We start from the raw sequence: 21,198 nt of genomic DNA on the forward strand, positions 1-21,198 counted from the left end.
GATTTCACATTAAAAGACATTAGTATATAATTGTCCGGTATTTGTATAGTGCTCAGTTTTTTAATGAAAGTTTCAGTGGATTGTAGCTTGTGTTTTGATTTGTTTGTAAGTGTTTGCAGTATGTCAGTCAAATACTTTGAGAGTTCGTAAGTAGGCGAACCACAGAATGATTCAATTGGTCTCCATGGGTATTTGTGGTTTGTGAAGTTTTAGTAGTCCGCATAGTCTGGGTGGTCGTGGTACTGAACATCTGAAGATGACTACCGCTAAGGTTGTCGAAACGTCAGTCAACAACAACAAAAACAGTCCTTCTCAGGACTATACCAACCTGGACGATCTACATTTACAAGCATGTAACGATACTCCCGGGTTCAAACCATTTACTTTAACACATATTTGTATTGTGTGTGTTTCATGGCATGAAAAATTCATCTAGGTATATAGAAGCATTTTTCTCTTTTGCAAATTGCTCAATTTTCACCAAACCTTGTAGGTTTGTGTATCTAACATGGAGCTACAAAATTTTGGTGGTTTGAACGTTTGGCTATGCCTGGAACTTTTAAAAACTCGGAAAAAGCAACAAAAAATCACGCGGACATTTTCTGAATATGGACTTTGCTTTCAAATTTTTCAGCAATATTATGAGTTTTGGCCAATGGTTTTCGACAATCTGTAAAACCAATATTCTTCAAGTTTAATAGTATTTAGAAAAAGTAACGCAAAGTTTGCTTTTATAATTTTATAAATATAAAAATGGCATTTAGTTTACAAAAGGACTGGAGCGACCTGCACGACTGCCATCATCTGGCTTCAATTTCCCTCCTGACTTACCGTTCTAGTTGTTATTACAGTTCAATGTGTCAAGAACAGGGATGCTAAAAGGAAGTATTGGATGAAAAATTTCCACTTGAAAGTTTACTTTTATTACTCTCTCCCTCCTGACTGCTAATGCAGCTCAGATTATAAATACACATTGAATGTAAACAACCACTGAAGCCCCTAAATAATGAAGATTTGCTCTTGCGTTTTATGTAATGCACACATTAATACAAAGAAAATGTACGGTAAAAAATTTTTGTTATGGTTAAATGACAATTTAATTCTAACACACTCTAGACGGCATTTTTCTGTGTTGCTAATGCTGCCTAAAAGCACTCGACTTAATCTGCAAAACGTAAAAAACTAGGCAAGTCATCTAAAATTCTCACGGACAACTTAACTGTCCTCAAACAGTTTAATGCAACTACCTTGACTCATCTAACCCTACAGCTACAGCATGTCAACTGCTATATATATCCTAGCTAAGTTTGTTGTCATTTAGTTTTAAATTGACCTTGTTACAAACGAATTGCTAGGATACTGCATTGTGCTCATTACAGCACGACGAAGAAAACTCTACCACAGCTCAGGACCAACTGCTGAACAGTACTGCATTTTTTTATTAGAAATTATCACTTTGAAATTATAGCATATTACTTTCCTTGACATAACATTGTTTGTTGCTGCATGAAAGGAAAATTTTTTGAATTGTAAAATTTCAATGAAAATATTTTACAAGTTTTATAAATATAGTTGTGCATTACAGAAAATGTTTTCGCATTTTGTAACATGTTAAGAATTAAGTTAGGACTTTGTCAGGGCTAATTGTTTGTAGAGTATCTTCACACTTTGCAATTTAAAATTGTTTATGATTTCACATTTAATTTATTTATTTATTTTGTTTTATTCCACTTCATCTGCATGAGATATATACAATTTTTTTTCCATGATTTTTGATTCTTCTGCCTTAAACTTCATTGCAACTAATGTATCCAATGTGATTCCTGGATCGCCTGGATCGCCAAGGGTGGATGGTTATCAGATGCAAAAAGTAATAAGCTTTTCTTGAATAAAAATTTTAAAGTAGAAGCAAATGTTGGCTCAAAAATATCCAGAACCATTCTTTTACTTTGGTTTTGATTTATGAAGATGTTTATCTTTACAATGCATACTTCATTTACAAAAACAACAAGGGTTATTAGCAAACTAGCAGCATGGAGCAAAACTTTACCAATATTCAATATCTTTATTGCTGGTAATCTGTTAATTTGTGCAAAACAACCTGATTTAAAATTATTTTTGTGTTACTGTATGTACCACAGTGTTGCTTAATTTTGTTGGCATACAATTTCAGCACAACTCTATTCTTAACTTTCCATCATATTTTCTGAAAAATAATAAGAACAGATCTTAATACATTTCCGGGATTTAAACAGCCTAAACTCAATTCACAATGGATGGGAGATTTTGTTCATTTGTTTGATGCAAGATATACAATTCTCGAAAAGAATTGGCAACTTCAAAACTTCTGACATGCATTTACATACTTAAATGCTTGGACTAAACAAACATCAATTAAATCATAAGTCAGTGGTATAAAAAATTTAACAAAATAAATGGCATCACACTATAAGTATAGTAAAACAAAATAATAAATATTGAGGACTCAACACTTGAACGATGAAAACATTATCTTGTATACCGGCGGTCTTATGAAACAATGGAAATGTTTCCTTTTCTTGAAGTTCTTCGGCAAGTGTTTATCACACACGTTTTCAGCATGTATTATGAGATTTTAAAAAGATTTTGGGTTTGGAATAATACTTTTTTCTATTTTTCATAATCGCATTGATATTATTGATGTTAAATTGTTGGTAGAAATCAGGAGGTGAGAAAAAGGTTCCTTAATCTGAGCCTGTGAATTCCGCTGACATTTTTATCCAAAATTTGCCATATAAGGTATGGCAGAATCCATGTTTTTGACAACATGTTGCGCTTATAATCTACAATAATTTTGATGAGGTTTCCCGTCCAGGTAATTACTATACAGGTCAGTGACCCAGAGCCATTGAGTTCTATAATAACAGAAGCGGCTATCTCAAGGGCGGCTTTAGATATCAGATGTTGTCAGAAAATAGAGGAATTGACCTATTTCCGCTGAGAATTACCAAAATTGACTGCTTTGCGGAAAATTTTGCAAATTCTTACTCTCCCCCCTGAAGAAAGAGTGAGTGTAAAGTACTTTTGTATTTGGCAGGCGACAAGCAAATTTAGCTACGATGAAAATCAAGATAAAAAACTAAAACTCATAGCAGTGAGTTAACTGTGGTTGCTAGTTGTCGGCTGCAACAAGGATACGTTTTATAACTACCGACGAAGAAGATTTTTGCTTGCTCAATTGGCTTGCAAATCACGTAGCTACGCAAATGCACGACGCAGCGACGTAACCATCTAAACTTGTTTGCCCGATTCAACTTGTTGGTTTATTCTAAGAAAAAGTATATCATGATTTATCTCTATGGTTAACATAAGAAATGCTAGCTCATTCTAAGTCATTCACTCTCATTACTTTTTTGCTTTATATCATATAATGGCCTTTTTAAATTTTACCACAATTGTATGATTTGTACTTGTACATCTATGCCACTATGTGTAAATGAATAAATTGTTGGAAAGTTACTGCTTGACTCAATATCTATGATTTTGTGTGATTAGTTTTCATTTAAATTTCCAAAAACTCAAGTTAGCATAAAAGATGATGGGTATATGTCATTGATAAATGAAAATAAATATTGTATGTATACAAGTCACCAATTAAACTTTAGAGGGGAAGTCAGACCCCAAAAAAACTTTTTATCAAATGAAAGACTTTATTTTTACAAACCATATTCCAAAGTTTGAAAGCTCCAATCAAAATTATACCGGAGATATGAAACCACAAAATCATGAAATTTTGCTGTAAAAGCTGCAGCCATTGTATACATGCGAGCGAAGCCGCGATCGAGCAGCGGCTTCTGTTCTTGACGTCACTGCGCGGTGAGCGCGATAGCGCTCAAAATTTCATATACAAAACAAACACAAAGTCTTCGATGCGTATTTCTTTCTCGATATTTATTTTCCTTTCTTTATAAATATGCCTTACTGTATGGTACCCGGTTGCACTAATTGTTCAAAAAAAACCAAAGGAAGTGAAATATCTTACCATCGCTTGCCAAATGATCAATATATTCGTAAAATGTGGCTAGGGCGAATTCGACGTGATAATTTGCCTAAACCTAATTCATGCTATGTGTGCAGCGCGCATTTCACGCCAGATTGTTTTGAAGGTTCCCTGAAAGATTTATTTGGAATGAAAGCAAAATAAATGGATAGCTAAACCAATAACAGAGAACAAATCATTTTCCTTTGTGCAAAGCCTAATGGAAAATGTTGCCTCATATGACCATCAAATTCCAACAGCAAGGTTAAGTAACATTCCCAAAAACATTGTAAATGTACCCAAGCCAAGTAAAGAGGAAGTGATATATGCTCATAGGTCAAGGATGGGCAAGAAAAAATAATGAAACTATACCTGCATCACTCATCAGCAAATTCAAAACCTTTAAATACAAAATCTTCTTCTAGACCAGGTGGAGGGAAATGTGCCCGAATACAACAAACAGCACAAGATGGCAAAGGATTCCTTATTTCTTTTCCCAAAATTCCCCAACACCATCTTACAAATTGTCTGTAAGCAACATGCCTTTGCCTCTTATGCTCTGGTCCTTCAAAAGCACTTTTCCCATACTGCTGCTTGTATTGACTCCACGCCAATCTCAATACCCAGTAATTTAAACATAAATTTTGGAATACAGGGTTGTCAGTGATACATTCTGGAACATCAATACCCTCGAATTCAGCTGACTCTTCATTAATATCCTGCAAGCAGCAATCTCTTTGCAACATATACATTCTTCATGTCTGTCCATTATTTGACAATGACCGCATGTACACCTTGAAAGAAGAAAGTCATTTACGGATTTGACTTTGGCGTATATTTCGTACACTTAATGAAAAAAAAAATCAAATATTTGTAGATAACTATTACCAGTACTTATCTTGAAGTCTATTTGAGCCAGATTCAATTGAAGACTCAGCACTCGTTCCTTGCGAATCGTCTTCGGCGTCGCTACCCAAGTCGGTTTCAACCTGTTCATATGAGTAAGGCTGAATCATGTTTTCGTACGCCATTATTTGCTCATTTTCCGGAAATGTATCACTCACAACAGAGTGATCACTTGAAAATTCGTATGAATCATTCGTATCCATCACGTTATTTATTAAGCAAGTTTATTGTCGATTTCAGTTAACTTTTCAAATGGCGGTTGCCAAGTTACTTTCTGATGTTGCCAACTACATTTCCAAATTTGGAATATTCGTTATGAACTTGTCAACTTGAGTTGACAAAATGTGTACTTGAGTAGTGAAGTTGTGAACTAAAGTTGCGAAGTACAAGCAAACGCGAAAGGTCTTTGTACCCTGTAAACATTTGGCAATGAATCCGTTCAGTAAGCAAGGAAAAGCTTTAGCAATTCTAATCCGTTTGCTGGAAGGCAAACTTTGTTATTTTCTAGGTGTTGCTGAATCTCTTTAGCGGAAATAGATGGTTTATTAATTTTTAGATATTCAGTGAATGCAATAACGTCATCTGTACGCGTGGTTCGAACATCACGTTCGCTCTGGCGAGGTGCAATAGAACCAGTGTCGACCCATAGATCTATTATATTTGAAATGTTTGTCAAACGCTCGTTATTTAACCACATTTCAAATATTTAACGTAATTTAACGTGCACTTATTTGTGTACGACTTTATTGTCTATTATATTTGATATAGTCTTATACGGTAGATTTAGTCGTTTCAAAATGTTTGTCAAACGCTGGTTATTTAACCACCTTTCAAGTATTTCATTTCTTACTTCTATTGGTAAAGCTTTTCCTTGCTAACTGAACGGATTCATTGCCAAATGTCTACAGGGTACAAAGACCTTTCGCGTTTGCTTGTACTTCGCAACTTTAGTTCACAACTTCAGTACTAAAGTTCCCAACTTCAGTACTCAAGTTCCCAACTTCACTACTCAAGTACACAACTTGTCAACTCAAGTTGACAAGTTCATAACGAATATTCCATATTTGGAAATGTGGTTGGCAAAATTAGAAAGTAACTTGGCAACCGCCATTTGAAAAGTTAACTGAAATCGACAATAAAATGATAAATACAGAGAGCTTTCACAAATGATTATGTGTTATGTGATGTTGATTGAAAGTTCCTTACCGCGCAGTGACGTCAAGAACGGAAGCCGCTGCTCGATCGCGGCTTCGCTCGCATGTATACAATGGCTGCAGCTTTTACAGCAAAATTTCATGATTTTGTGGTTTCATATCTCCGGTATAATTTTGATTGGAGCTTTCAAACTTTGGAATATGGTTTGTAAAAATAAAATCTTTCATTTGATAAAAAGTTTTTTTGGGGTCTGACTTCCCCTTTAAGACTTTTATGGTTTTCTGAACTGGAAATGCCTCAAATACTTTTAATATTGTTGCACATTCAGATTTTGTTGTATAGATGTATGAAATGGGAAAAATGAAAATAATCATAAAAGCGCTTGTGACTTGTATTACAACGGTGTTTAAAATTATTTTTGAAGCCTGTGCATACACTATTGTGTTTTTAACATTTCTACTCTTCTTTTTCTCTGTTTCATGTCTTTCTAATTGGCAATTTAAATGCACAATTTAAATGATTAATACAGCTTAAATCTTATGACCAAATTAAATACCAGTTGCTATTGAATTTTTTTCATGTGAATATCCAACATCTGGTGTTGTTGATACAAGCATGATGAAGTGTGTGCAGATTAAATAAAATTTTTGGCAAAAAAAACCCAAACGAATCAAACAAATTTGCTATACTTTTATACTAGATGCTTAAGGACTATTCATAAACTATAAAGTTATTGAAGTCTACTACCTGTATCTCGTCCACATCGTGAACAGACTTAAGAACCAAAAAATTGAAGAAACATTTGTAAAAGTAAAAAAATTTTCCAGTTTAAAAAAAGCATGAAATAAAGCAGATGACACCTGTCCATTCTATGCTATAATATGTAAATAGCTGAAAATGTAATTTAAGGCAAAAATTGAAATTAGGAAATAGTACTCAACTTTGAAGTTTTCTTTAATGTTTCAATATAGCACTTATTAAATATTAGTAACATTCAAACAATATTCTACTGAAATATTTTGATAAAGATATGACATAATTTGACCATTTAGTTATAAAAAAAGCGAGTTATCAATCATCAATTTCAGTATCAGTATCAATATCCACATACATATACTTAATGACCACTTTACAATTGTGTAAATTGACATTGCATCAAGTATCCAAGCACAGGCAACGATCTTGCCTTGTTATCTTTCTTTGGTACCTTTACTATCCTTTCAAAGCATTCAAGGCATCCTTAACAAATATATTGTTTCCAACCATAAAATTAGACCATGATCAAAAGCTCTTGAAATAATGTTGAAATAGTGTTGATACTGTATCATATTCCAGAAACACTTTTATCCTGATCAGAACTATTAGATCAGAAGTAATTCTGCTCCATTTTATGGTTACTGTTTGGGGTGGAAATTTCTTCATGTTATCTACCCACTGAGTAAACTGTACAGGCCATATTTTGGCATCAGGGAATCTATTTTGCAAACAGATGGGTAAAATACTTGATTTTATAACTAAAAACAGGAAAATATTAGCATTTTTGGTACGCAAGGAATTGTTTTTAAATACGAGATTTTATGGCTTTTCCAGTGTATTAATTGCTGTTCAATCTTTGATGAATAAAAAAAACAAGCAAATAGAAAGCGAGATGGTTTTTTTTGTGCACATTACGATATTCAACAATTGAACGATTAAAGTATTGGCATTATAATAGAAATACCAAAAAGAATTTCATGTTTATTTTTAATAAATCCTCTATAATTTGCTATAGAGAACAGTGGGATGTCAAGAATACTTTTTTCTGCAAAGCAAACAATTCAGCGAAAATAGGTCAATTGGTATCCATGTTTTTAACAACATCGCCAAAGTCTACTTAGCCCCTCCATTTATTATAGAACTCAATGCCCAGAGCCCTCTATAGGAAGAGTTGGGACAACAGGTCTGGGGCGAGTGTGAAGCGACCATTTTCGTTCCTACTTGGAAGTTAAACTTATAATGAAACTGTATGAAATTGGTTAAATGAGCAAAAGAATAAACCACAAGCAAGCTTTTGGCGTTTTTGTTAATAATTACTGCAAACCAAGATCAATTTTTTGGATTTAAGCTACATTTGCCGTTGATTAGTTCGTGCTTTGAAACCATATTTGAAATTGATCGTGACCCACTGCTTGGCGCTTTTACGTATGTGAACGTATATTCTGGCGTATATATGTTTTTAACATCAGCACCAAGATATTTGTTTTCATAGCCTATAGTTTACCAGCAATAAAGAAGATACTCGACATTTCGGTTGCTTATTCTTGGCCGGGAAAACACGTTACTACACACACGTCAGATCTGAATCAATGCTTTGGCAGGTACAAGGTAAGTCAAAATAAATCACTGCAGCTCGTTTTTGATTATATTTACATTTCGAAACCGTAGAGGCAACTTAACTGGTAAAGATATATTCCTTAGAAATTTGTCACTAATAATCTTATTCTAAAGCTAAAAAGTATTTTGAATTTACAACTGAGCTGCTATAATTTATTTTGACTGAAGCTGTGCCTGCCATTGAATCATTGTTATCCATAGTTGGACAAAGTTTGTTTTGAAGCACTGTAGTCATGAAATTTTGCTTAGGTGGTACATATTTTGCAATGTGATCCAGGTATGAGAATTTAATGCAGACAGATTACAAAAGTTTTTTGATAGAAAATATTGAAAATATTTGTTAGATGCAGTAGCTCTTTAATATTTTATTAATCTAATGTGAAATTGTTGATTTCTTTATTGCTTGTAAAACTGTGATTATAGTTAAAATTGAATTCTAATGAAGAATGGCATAGGCTTCTATTTGGTGAGGCATTCGTTGAAAAGGGAATTATTGTTTGTGCATTATAAAACAATTCGGTTGTTGAAGAACAGTCTTGTTTACAACAATTGTTACTGTTTGTAGAGACTTTCATATTGCATACGAGTTTGATCCAGTTTTTAATCTAGCTTAAGAAATTAATAAGTTGAATAATGACAAAACGTCTGCATGTTTTTGCAAATCATAAATACCAAAGACCACACCAAATCATTGATTATTTAAAGACCAGACCGAATCATTTATAAGACAACTGAACATGCTCTGGTTTAAAGACAGCAATGTATATTTCATTCCATGTAATGCATTTCGCCCAGCTGTTTCATTAAATATTTGATTTTTAAATACTTATACTGTACTAATAAATTATGACCTAAACGTACAAAATACAAAATTCAAAACTATATTATTTTAGCATATTGGATTAGCCATAATTGTTTGTTGAAGTGGTTGAGCTTTTAAATTAGTGTCATATTTCAGAACATGATGATAATTTATAATCTTTCTAGAAAGCATAAGCTTTTAATGTAGAATACTATTGGATCGTTAGCATTTGGGCAAACATTAACAGTTCTTCGTGAATAAACTTTTAGTTAACAGAAGTTTGACACATTAGTCTCTACGCGCAATCCAATCTATCTTAAAGCCATTTCTTTCTTCTTTCCTTATTCCTTCATTCTGGTGATATGTATTTACACGTATTAGCCATCAAATAATCAATTATTGAAGCTATATCCACAGAAAATCAAAATGTTTTCTTAGCATACAAACAAACTTGTTATAATCGCCATGCAGACACTAGTTCAAATTTCAAAATTAGGAATAAAAATAGCGGAAATTGATCATGTAACCGATATTGCCATATAACGTTTGCAAACCAGAGAACAATGCATGTCATAACTCTCCCAATAGAAGGCTCTGACTGGATCACGTTTAAGATTTGGAAGTAAGTCAGGCTACCCCACTTATTACTCAAGCTGTGTCTATGTAATTGGTCAAACGGCCTTTTGGACTCCATAAAGAAGTTAATTAAGTCAGGTCATCCCGCTTATAAGGTAACCCATTTGTTTGAGATTTGTTAATACGCCTTTTAGACTCCACTATGAAGCTTGAGTAAGTCAGGCTACCCCAGTTATAAGTCAAGGTACCCCATTTGGTAAGACATACAGCACTGCTAAAATTTTATCATTTTTTACGAAAAAATACGAATTTAAAGCAAAAATCGTAACTGAACTTGGGCGATAGCATAAAAGTGTGCTAGAGTGGAGTTGTCTCTTAAAACATTAACGATCAAATTTCAAAATTCATTTGAAAAATTGTGTTTTCTTTGCAAATTGCAATTGTACGTAAGTCGTCTGACTTACTTGAATTACTTTAGAGCCGCCTCTGCTTTTACAATTCAGTGCCCCCACTTTTGCAGTTGCTTCTTTTACAGTTGCTTTTTCGCTTTTTTGCAATCGCATTTTTCGCTTCTTTTTCTTTAATATTTTTCTTATTTTAATTTATCTTTATAATTTACTGCTATATCTTTGACCACCTCTCTTCTTTATTTCCAAACTTTCTTTGGCAGGCAAAAAATTAGCAGAAGCTCATTTTATTTGATGATCATTTTATTTGTGTTTTTTTTGAACACATTAACATGACGATCAAAACAATACAAATTTGTGTTGAGGTTTATTATTATAATCAATAAAATATGTAGTCCTGTATCAAAGAAAAAAAACAAAACGAAAACTCAATGAATCGTGTCACAAATTCTTTATTTTCATTTTTTATGGTTTGGAAACATTTTATATAACACAAGACTTATAAATGTATCACCATTACCTTCACCTCAGGTATAGTAAAAAACTGCATAATGATATAATAGGAAAATATCCAGCTAGTTATTATTTAGGTAGAACAATTCTCATCAAAAAATAAAAAATTTGAGCCTATAATCTAGATAGCTAAACAAGAAAGTAGAGACACGACTGTCATATAATGAGCAACCGGGATTCGGCAAACCAAGCCAAAAATCATCAAAACTCAAAAGAGTCATTACCTTTTTCGTCGTATGAATACGTGACCATCAACTTCGCAATTTTGCACTGATTCGAGAAACAGAACAAATACTTCACAGCCGCGTTTCGAAATAAAAAAACTTGACCACCAAACCCAAAGAAATTTGTCTTTTACAGTTTATATACAAGTGCTCTATGTCTAGTACTCAATTTATGCTTAACCACAGGTTGGAGTGAATGATAAAAATAATTTTCAAGTTGAAGTTTTTCACCCAAAATTTCCTTATGGCGTCCATGTTTTTGAGAGCCAGTTCCAGACTCCTTTTCCCCTCCAGGTAATTTAATAGAACTCAATGATTCAGCCCCGTACAACCGGTGTTTTCATTAAAGCTTTTTTCCTACAATTTCACCAAGAGTATGAAAAACTTCGTCGTTCATTTGTTCAGTCGTTCATTTGTCATATTGAGTGATTGTCATTTGATTACGAAAAGGAGACTTCCCAGAGACTTTTGCCTTGTTACCTCATATGCAACACAGTTTTCTACGATAAAACGTATTTATACGTAAATATACTTGTACAAAATGTATTTGAATAAATATAAAATGTATTTATTACTGAACATTTTCAAAAGAAAAAAAGCAGTAAAGTTGTGTTAGCTGTACTCGTACTTGTAGTCATCATGTTAAGAAAAAATTGCTTGAATACGAGTACAACAGCTTGTTTATCGAAACCAATCCCTCACGATCAAATCACGTAGTAGAAGTAGCACTCGCAGTCAAATCTGAAGCCCTCTGATGATAAGCTGGCTGCGTCGTTCTTAGTTCTTTCGTTGTTTATCAAAACGACTTGGACGATTCAAGTTATTGTACTTCTCATATATTCGTACTAGCGTTGCCGAAAGACTGCTTAATTAATTTGTACGCGAAACATTTAAAAATGGCGACTGTTGTTTTTCAAAGACAATGTCTTTTTGCTAGTTATTTGCTTCTTAAAATTGTAATGCGCCATAAAAATTCGCTTGCATTTTTCAGCGGTGGTTTCGGTTATCCGGATAGAGTAAAGTTCTATCCAAGCGACCCTGGTCGTTTTGGTCGTGTGAGTCATTTGAGGTCATCTCGGTGGCCTCTGAAATGTTCTCATATAGTCGCAAGGGTCGTTTGTGAAATTTTGGCACTACCAAAATGACTCGAACGACTATATGAGAACCAGGATTAACTTTTGTGTGTGTCATAACATTAACCTTAATCTTCTCCAGTTTAATGTTAACTAACAAACTTTGTTTTCATATCAGATCTCAATGGAAGAAAGTTTCGCACGTTAATCAGCACACAGCTCACATCTGGCTTTTTTACTAACAAGTCATTCTACAAGGCTTGCAATTTGCGAAAAGTCGAGTTCCTGAATTGCAACAAGTTTGCTATAAAAAGTTGCATAACTGTAATATACGCTTAATCAATACATTGAGCTCTCAATTGAGTGAGCTCAAATTCTTTCATTTATTGAACATCGACTGCCACTTTGTAAGAGTAAATGTAATATTTTCACAGTGGATTAAAAGAAATGGCTTTTTTGCACAAGTGATACTGTTGACTTTTTTCAACTTTTTCTGCTTAACTTTTCAGAGTTTGCAATGAAAGATTCAGATCTTTTGTTTGACGATACCATTGGTTCTCGAAGTTTTGATCTTGACAATCTACCGCATAACAAAGAAATTACAAAAACAGTTGAAATTAACGATGTAAGTTTGTTTAACATTTATACATACCATTTAATGAAGATGTATTTTCATTGCTCTCCAAATTATTGCTTAGTCTGGGCAAACAGTTGGAATGTTTGCATCTTTAATGTTGCCTGGTGCAATTATTTCAACATTTATACCATTTTAGAGAGTTTTTTTTAAATTTTAAAAAATTTGTTTTCCCAACCGACAGTCATGCTCATGTTTTTTTCTTTATAAATAAATCACAAAATGCAATGTCAAACAAGTGTATTGAGAATCGTATTAAAAATAACACCCAACATAAAATTCCAAGCAAAGCTTAAGTGTCGAATTTACTTAAATTAACAAATAATAGTTTATTCAAAGTAACGTTTTGTCATTACAAAAGACATCGTCAATCAAATAAGTAAAATGATCAAGATGCATGTTCTATATAAAGAAATTACTGCTTGTTAAGTGTGATGAATTAGACACAAAACAGTAGAGTGTGATTGATGATACAGTTGTACAATGTTGTTAAAATGAGCACAAAAAACATTAAGATACTTAAGAAAGTTGAGTTGAATAGAACTCTTTTGGACATTCCGAGTGATTGTGAGTTTAGAGATTTAAGAAAATTTTCTTAAGTAAGTTATGTAGGGTAAGGGGAGACAATAATCAAATCATCAATGGAACCTAATGAGTTATGGGATAAGATGCTGAATGTAATGTTGTAGGGCATGATAACTGCTTTCCTATCAAAGGCAACATTACAAAGAGTTATGAGATTCTGGTTTGAAGATGGCGCGTGGTTTGACCCACAGAGATTATTGATTTTTTAACATACTTTAGTAAGGTGTTTTTGCTCTTTTGTACGAGCATCAAGAAAATTTGTCATTTTTAAGCGTTATAGTAGTTAATTGTTTTCAGCGAGCTGTTTTTATAACTATATGTTGTTTATAATCTCTGCGTGATTTGTATCTTTTACTTAAACTATACGCAATAAAAACTTGTGTTATTCTTTTTGTATTTCTGTTTTTACAACCCACATATTCACATAGTTTGATCATTTTAAACAGAAAATACCGTAGTGAATGGTCATGATAATAACGCAATAGTTCTTGAAATAAGAACACTAATCGAACAATTCTGGATATCATCAAATTTTTTATTTGAAAAGCAAGAAGTATAGCCCCTGAATAAGCATCTTTTATGAAAACAAGTTCGCTTTACGTAATGTTAACTAGTCTTTTGAGATTAAATATCTGCAAAAATGGCGATTTTTGGCGACATCGGAATTTCTGTCTGAGCAAAATGAAATATGGAGAGCCTGAGTACAGTGACGTCGAACGAGGAACCTAACATCGGCAACTTGTGTTTATTTACATTTATACAGCTACAGCGTCACAGACGTTTTTTAGATTTTTTAAAAAATATGCCAAATGGATGTGCAGCTGGTGGTTGTTCACTCCTGACCCTTCTAAAAACATTGGCCATCATAAATTCCCGAAGACGAGACGGAGAATGTGGGGTGCTTTTGTTTGTTTAAAGCGTGCGAAATGGTGCCCGACTGCTAACTCCAAACTTTGTTCGGAGCATTTTTGGGCAGATGATTTCGAGAGTTACTTTATAGCAATCAGATCAGAATTTTTTATTCGTGCGTTGTTAAGAAATGATGCTGTCCCTACAACACACAAGACAACAAATCCTGAAGAGCGTTCTACTTCCACGAGAGTAACAAGACAGCATCGTCGCGTAAGTGAATTTTAAATTGTATTGCTATACTAAAAAATGCGAAATTTTAAATAGGTTTTTGGAGAAGCGCTTAGAAAGAAAAAAGTTGTCGCTGAAACGATCGGTGATCTTGTTTGAGCACAACGCTAATAGATGCCAATTTGCAAGTCGTCTCTCTAGTTGAGTATCCACAATCAACAGACTCTCGTCCTCACAGGTATGTATAATTTGTAAGAAAGCTTTCTTCAATTATAAATAGTTTATATAGGATACACTTTTATGCACTATTTTAGTTTAAAAAAAGACACTGGATGATAAATGCAAAATATAGCCTTTCAGTTTCTGAATTGCATCTTAGAGATAGTTTAGATGAAAGTATATCCATTGAGAAAAAATTGGATTTCTCAAAGAACAAGACAGCTATAGTGAAAAGGAAACTGATTTCAATGAAGAACCTGGAGTTTCTGACACGTCTTCTCCAGAGCATAGTTTGTTCTCTGTTCTTGATTCCTTTGCAAATGATGACACTGAAAATGATTATTCAGATTCAGAGATATCTTCTAGTGATAAGAAGAGTCAGAACCATTAAAGTATATATATATATATGGATCAATAGAGTTCTTAGTCCAAGAATGGTGCTATGTAATTATGAAGTAAAGAAAATTTATCATTTAAAAATTGACAATTAATCGACAATTTCATCATTTTGAAAAGTGTGTTCTTTTGTTTCATAGCGCAATAAGGGATTATGGAAATCCGCGCAGTGAGGGAAAGTTTATTGTTGTTCTATCACAACTGCTGCTTCTGTTCACTATTTGCCCTGGGCTTAAGTCAGCTAAGCCAGTAATTGAGACTGGTACAATGGTGAAGGTGACAACCAAATGTTTCAATCCCCATCGTGCGAAATCAAAAATACTTGAAAAAGTGAGCCACAAATGAATGGAACAAAAATGGCAGCTGGAAATTTTCTCCTTTGTTTCTCTACATTGGTATCTGGTGCTTTCCCTTCCAAAATTCTGCTGGTTTTTGAAAATATGGCACTGGCATGCTTCACCTTGAAGACTTATAACACACATCAATCAGTATGTGCCAGAAATGAATTTGATTAAGTCAAAAAATCTCATCTGCCATGTGTGCAAATTTTTATACTAGTTTGAAGATTATCATTTGTTTGCTTATTCCAGAAAATGCTGTTACACACCATCCATCTGTATTAGTAAAATATAGAAAAGATCTTCTTGGAAAAAGTGAAGCAACCGAAAAATGTTTGTCTTTAGCTAGTGATAATTGACACGATAGCATGTGGCACAGTGCTAAATACTCTGCCTATTCTATCTCTTCTTGCACTGTTCCCTACATCATTGATTTCTCATTGGTTTAGGTAGGGTTAGAAGAGGTTTTATGTAGTTTATGTGGACAATTATACGATTGTTAATATCATGCTATTTGTAGTTACGTAACAATTATAAAACTTCAACCCAGTCTTACTGAGGAGAAAAAAAGAAATCTTCAGTTGAAAGAAATTTGTGAACAAAGTTTTATTGTATCTAATGCTCTATACTGTTTCATTGACGGATTGCATCCGAGTATTGTACTTACTTTTTTGGTAATGAATATTTCTTTCACATAGAGAATGTAGCTGGAAGCAATCAAGCCATAGAGATGACGGCATTCAAGAATTGCATAGAAAGGCTGCTGCTTAATGGGTTTCTCTATGATACATTTATCACTGACCGTCATATATCAATTACAAAGTATATGAGAGAAAGCCTTGGCCTCATCGAGCATTACTTTGATCTTTGACATCTTAAAAGGAGTTGCGTATATCTTTGAGTAATACAATGGCTAGCATTGTAATGATTGAGTTAATTTCTTAAATGTTGTAGTGAGAATGATTTTTCGATGTTTCTCATTTTGATATTATTTGTGGTGGATTTATTCCATTTCCATGTAACCAAGCTAATAATAACTATCATTTCTTTGTAGAAATGCAAAAAGTTTTAAAAGGATTAGTAAGGAGAAAGAATGTGAGCAAGCAATTAGTTGGTTGAATAAAACCATGTGAAAATCATCTTACGTGGAATGTAACATGAAATCCATCTAGAGATAGTGAATTGATCTTGGCCAAGTTCGAGTCTTTCTTGTCTCACATGGTTAATAAGCATTCAGACCTTCGTAATTGAATATTTAGCATGTGTGCTCATGATTCTATCTCTGATAGACAGTGGCTTGAAGAAGGTACTTATGCTATTTATTTTTATTATAAGAACATTAAAAACCATAAATACAATTTATTTGCATTGTTGCTTAACCAATGTCAATACACTTTTGTAGATACAGTAGTATATGATAAAGTTTGCAAGAGTGTGAAGAAGAAAGCTTTGATAAGATGGATAAAGAAGGCATCTCCACCTGCACAAACAAGCTGCCTTGAAGGTTTTAATTCTGTTGTGAACCAATTTGCTCCAAAAATGATTCATTATTCATACGCTGGAATGTATTACAGGTAGAGGTGCTATAATACTAATCCCAATAACTTTAAAAAGCTCCCTCCGACTGTCCAGAATAATTTATAATTTACTACTACTCTTTTTATGGTGTTTTAATCTTTTATTATCTAGGCATATACTTGTAGCAATACGTTTCAATTTAAATCTTAATCGAGAAGACGAAAAAAATGCAGATGGTAGTCATCAAATTAAAGTGGTTTATCTAAATTTAAGAATGGGGAAGCTACTGTACGCAATGTCAAAGTAAAGCCTAATTATCGTGTGCTTGCCACTCTATCTTCAATTGCTTTTGTCATCTGTAGGCAGAAACCTAGTTTTTCTTGCATGATATGCACAAGCAGGAAGAGGATTTCTCATCTTTCCAACTCGATCATAAACAAGTTTTATAAATTTCTTGTAGTAAACCTTTTCAAGAACCTACAAATTTTAATTTAAAGTGATGAAATCATTTTTATATTGCTTGTTCTTTTATGTTAGGCAGGAAAAATGATACTTGACTTAGTTAATTAACAAATGAAAGCATAGAAACAGTAATTTGTTTCAAAAATATAAATACTTATACCAGATAAAGTTAAAATGTAGGAAAAAAATAACATAAAATAATAAACAATCTCACTAACGCTTCTTCTGATCCAGATTGTCGATAACTTTTTTTTATCAATGGTGCGGCACTTTGATGCAGAGAGTCTTAATGACCATCTCTTGAGGCAGACAGTAGAAAATCCTGGGTGCAGTTTGATATATTCAGTGGCAGTAGTCATTTCTTGAAGCACCCATTCATCTGACAAGCAATGAAAACACCTATTGAATCTTTACAGCACACACATTCATTTTCATTCTCTTAATATACTGTAGAGCGATTAACACACGAGCACCTAAAAACAAAGAAAGCCACACCAATCTGTTGACTAATGATGTTTATATTTTTAATATTTCACTTACCAATTACTAACAATATCTCTTCCTGCGAAAAGATCCTTTAAATTTGCCAATCTTTCTTTTTAATCCATTTGCCGTACTCTAAAAGTATTTAGCCACTCTTCGTCAGCAATAGGCTCATTAGAGCACGTTCCAGCATCAGCGCCTGTCTCTTGTTTATTTTCGCCATCATTATCAGACATTTGCATTATTTTCGATTCAACTATCCTATATACACCAGGATAATAGTTGTGTTCCGAATCATCTTCAGGAATAGAGTTATTTTCAGAATCAGATGTCGTGGCGGACATTTTGACTTCGATTTATACGTAAAACGTTTAAAAAATACAGAAATCTTATGCTGCAGCACAATATATTTAATGTTTTTAAACATGGGATTTAAACGCGAGTTTCTAGTCTCAAGCACCATTCCTTGCTTGTCACTTCGCTTGGTCAAGTTTCATATAAGCAAACTATATTCGCGTAAAAAACTTAGAAATTTATCAAAATAAATCAAAAACAAAACTGGATCTTAGTTTTTAGTTGTTAATACTATCAATTTACTAAATAAAAAAATTGGGTGTTATGCACTTTAAATAATTGTTTTTAAAGCTAAGAAAGACTATGCATATCGGCAGACTATTTATCATGAGTCAACGTCTACTAAATGAAAGCTTAAAATCATGTGGTACTTATAATGTTACGAAAATGTTAACAACATCTCTAAATTGAGAGATAACGCTTGAAACAGAGAGATAAGTTCACTTAATTAATACAGACTCCATGACGCGTAACTGAAATAACCAGCGAAATATTAGCTATTAAGAAAAGTATAATAAGAAATCTTAATACAACATCATGAGAATTACAAGATCTGAGAATCAAACAAAGCAACGTGAAAATCAGAGAACTTGAGGATACAGCTGAAATGATCCAAAAACAAAGAACGAAGATTCCAAATTGGAAAACTCCAGGAATAGATGGTGTCCATTATTACTGGATTAAGAATTTTAATCTCTGCAGGAGAGAGTATCTATATTCAAATGAATGAAATTTTATAATATTAAAACAGTGTAATTATGCTAAAGGTGGAAGAACATTCGGAAAGTTACTTTTAATATTCATACAGCACAATTTCTGAGGACTTAACTATGTTTTCAAAAAGCATTTAGAAGATTTTGTTGCTATCTACTTGCGTGAGATATTCAGCTTATCAACTAAGTCGATTTATCAGTTTCTTTATATGTCTTTATAAAGATATTTTTTGACAACCAGACTACTTAAATTTTCGTAAGTACGCAAAGAGCACCTGCAATAGAAGGTGCAGAAATGCAATAAATTTAGAAAAGTATATGCTCTTATAAGTTCGGTACGCTTCTCTCCAAGATAATGTAATCTAGAAATGTGTTGAGTACAATTATGGGTGATAACACCCAAAAGTATCATTGGAAAATTTGCTGTTTGACAAAACCCCATGACATTTTAACTGGTGCACTATTTAGCGCATTAGTTATCGCAAAAAAAATATCGTTAAAAATTGTGCCATATGTTACAATAACTTAAACTACATATTTTATATAAAAGGCTCGCGCTAGATAAGTTTTATGTGAAATATTATCTTTAATGTTGAACGTTATTCATAGAATTTTTAGTAGTTAAAAAGTTCTTACTATTACACAGAATTATGTAATTTTATACTTTTTTACAGAAAACAACACTTGAATTGAAGCTGACGGTGAGAACTGAGTAAGTGACAAACTACATCACACTTTCAATTTTTATTAAAGTACAACAGTGGGCCAACTGAGCTGCATATTTACAATGTAAGTTACGGCATACTGTTGTAGCCTATACAGCTATGGAACGAAGAAAACTTAGATCCATAAAAAATAGGTAGTGCGCATCCAAGTATACAAACATTTTTTCATGTGATCCACTTTTGCTTGCTTTCAGAGATATGTCGCTTAATGATGTTTCATAAATTGCTTCGTTATTATGTTTAATGCCTAAGTCATTTTTGGGAATCTTGAGAAAAAAGGGAAACAATCATAGTATAATTTATTGTCAGCCAAGCTTTTGATTGAACGTCATATACTGAACTTATTGAGTCGTTTTGACAGTTTCGAATTGGAGTTAAACTTTAACTCTGAACTTATCATAATTGCATGTGGGTGCTAATTACGGTAAGAATATTTAGCAATTATCTCACGAAGTTTCTTTTAAAAATATTCGAAAAACGATTCTCCGATCGATTGCATTGTTCCAATCCACTGAAGTGCATGCCAAATAGTTTAACAAAACAATGGACATGTTTTGGACATATTTTTGTTTTTGCTTATTCTTATAACAAGAATGCATATTACTATTGCATTATGAAATCAGAGTTGGTTAAGATAGTTTTCTTGTTTTTATATTATAATGGTAATGCGCACTCGGAAAAATTAAACTAGATATGTTCAGTTGAATCTTGTCACTGCATCAGTCTCATTAAATTAATTTATTTCATGGATTTTAGTGTGGAAAAAGAGTTAAGACTGAGTTATGACCTATGCCAGCAGGAGATCGACTTTGTTCGACAAAGAAAAGAATTTATACTTAAAAATATGGTGCATGTCCTAGGGAAAGAAAATGCTCCAAAAACAATTAATCAGGTTTGTAAAACATTACAACTACCCTATGCAGAATGTATAATAAACTGAATAGTTAGAAGAACGTCGCTAAATACATCTTGCCGCAAGATATGAAAAAACCTTAATTCAAACAGTTGGTTTAGAGAATTTGGCTCATACATACGCCAACATTTGGCTTTCACATCGCTAGCTATTTCAGATTTTTCACTGTTAAATTGCATTTTTTCATACAATTCTCATCTGTGATGGTTTAAATGGATCACAGTGCTTTTATTTTTTCTTAAACTCCATCAACAAGTAATTGCCTTTATCTTTGCCATTTTTATGCCCAAGCTGTTTAAAAAGTTCTTTTCAGAAGGGGTGGAGCCAGGAATTCTCCGATGGAGGGCTAAGGTCCCCGACGTGAGGGCTGACTTGCTAAGCTGATGTGACAATGCACTTTCCATGCAAACCTTGTTTTCAGACAAGATTTTCAAAAATTATTATCAGTCCTCACTTTAAATAAATCATTGAACCATATATTTTGTTTTGGCAATAATAATTTACATCTACATGAAAAATTAACACTACGTATTCGACTACTTGTGGGAGCCGTAACTAGAACGCTAATTTGGGTAATGGGTTATTATTTCGTATATTCGGTTTTACCTAATTGATTTTTTTGAAAAGAAATTTAATTTTAAAAGAAGTTAGTCTGACCTAACGGACTATATGAATATCCCCACCAATACCGATGTACTAACAGCCCTGCTAGTCGTGCATGTAACCTAGGG

The 21,198-nt window shown here is 33.2% G+C and overlaps 1 protein-coding gene across 1 annotated transcript in view; it reads left to right on the top strand.

The window, feature by feature from the left end:
- LOC124433961 (cytosolic phospholipase A2-like) overlaps positions 1-21,198 on the top strand; it is a 66,737-nt gene that overhangs the window by 25,186 nt on the left and 20,353 nt on the right. Inside the window, exons 6-8 of the mRNA XM_046983834.1 lie at positions 12,557-12,672; positions 19,504-19,541; positions 20,311-20,446. Of these exons, the coding sequence (XP_046839790.1) occupies positions 12,557-12,672; positions 19,504-19,541; positions 20,311-20,446 (290 nt within the window). The remainder of the gene's footprint in view (positions 1-12,556; positions 12,673-19,503; positions 19,542-20,310; positions 20,447-21,198) is intronic.

Source organism: Xenia sp. Carnegie-2017, unplaced genomic scaffold (genome assembly GCF_021976095.1).
Source record: "Xenia sp. Carnegie-2017 unplaced genomic scaffold, XeniaSp_v1 HiC_scaffold_14, whole genome shotgun sequence".
NCBI lineage: Eukaryota > Metazoa > Cnidaria > Anthozoa > Malacalcyonacea > Xeniidae > Xenia > Xenia sp. Carnegie-2017.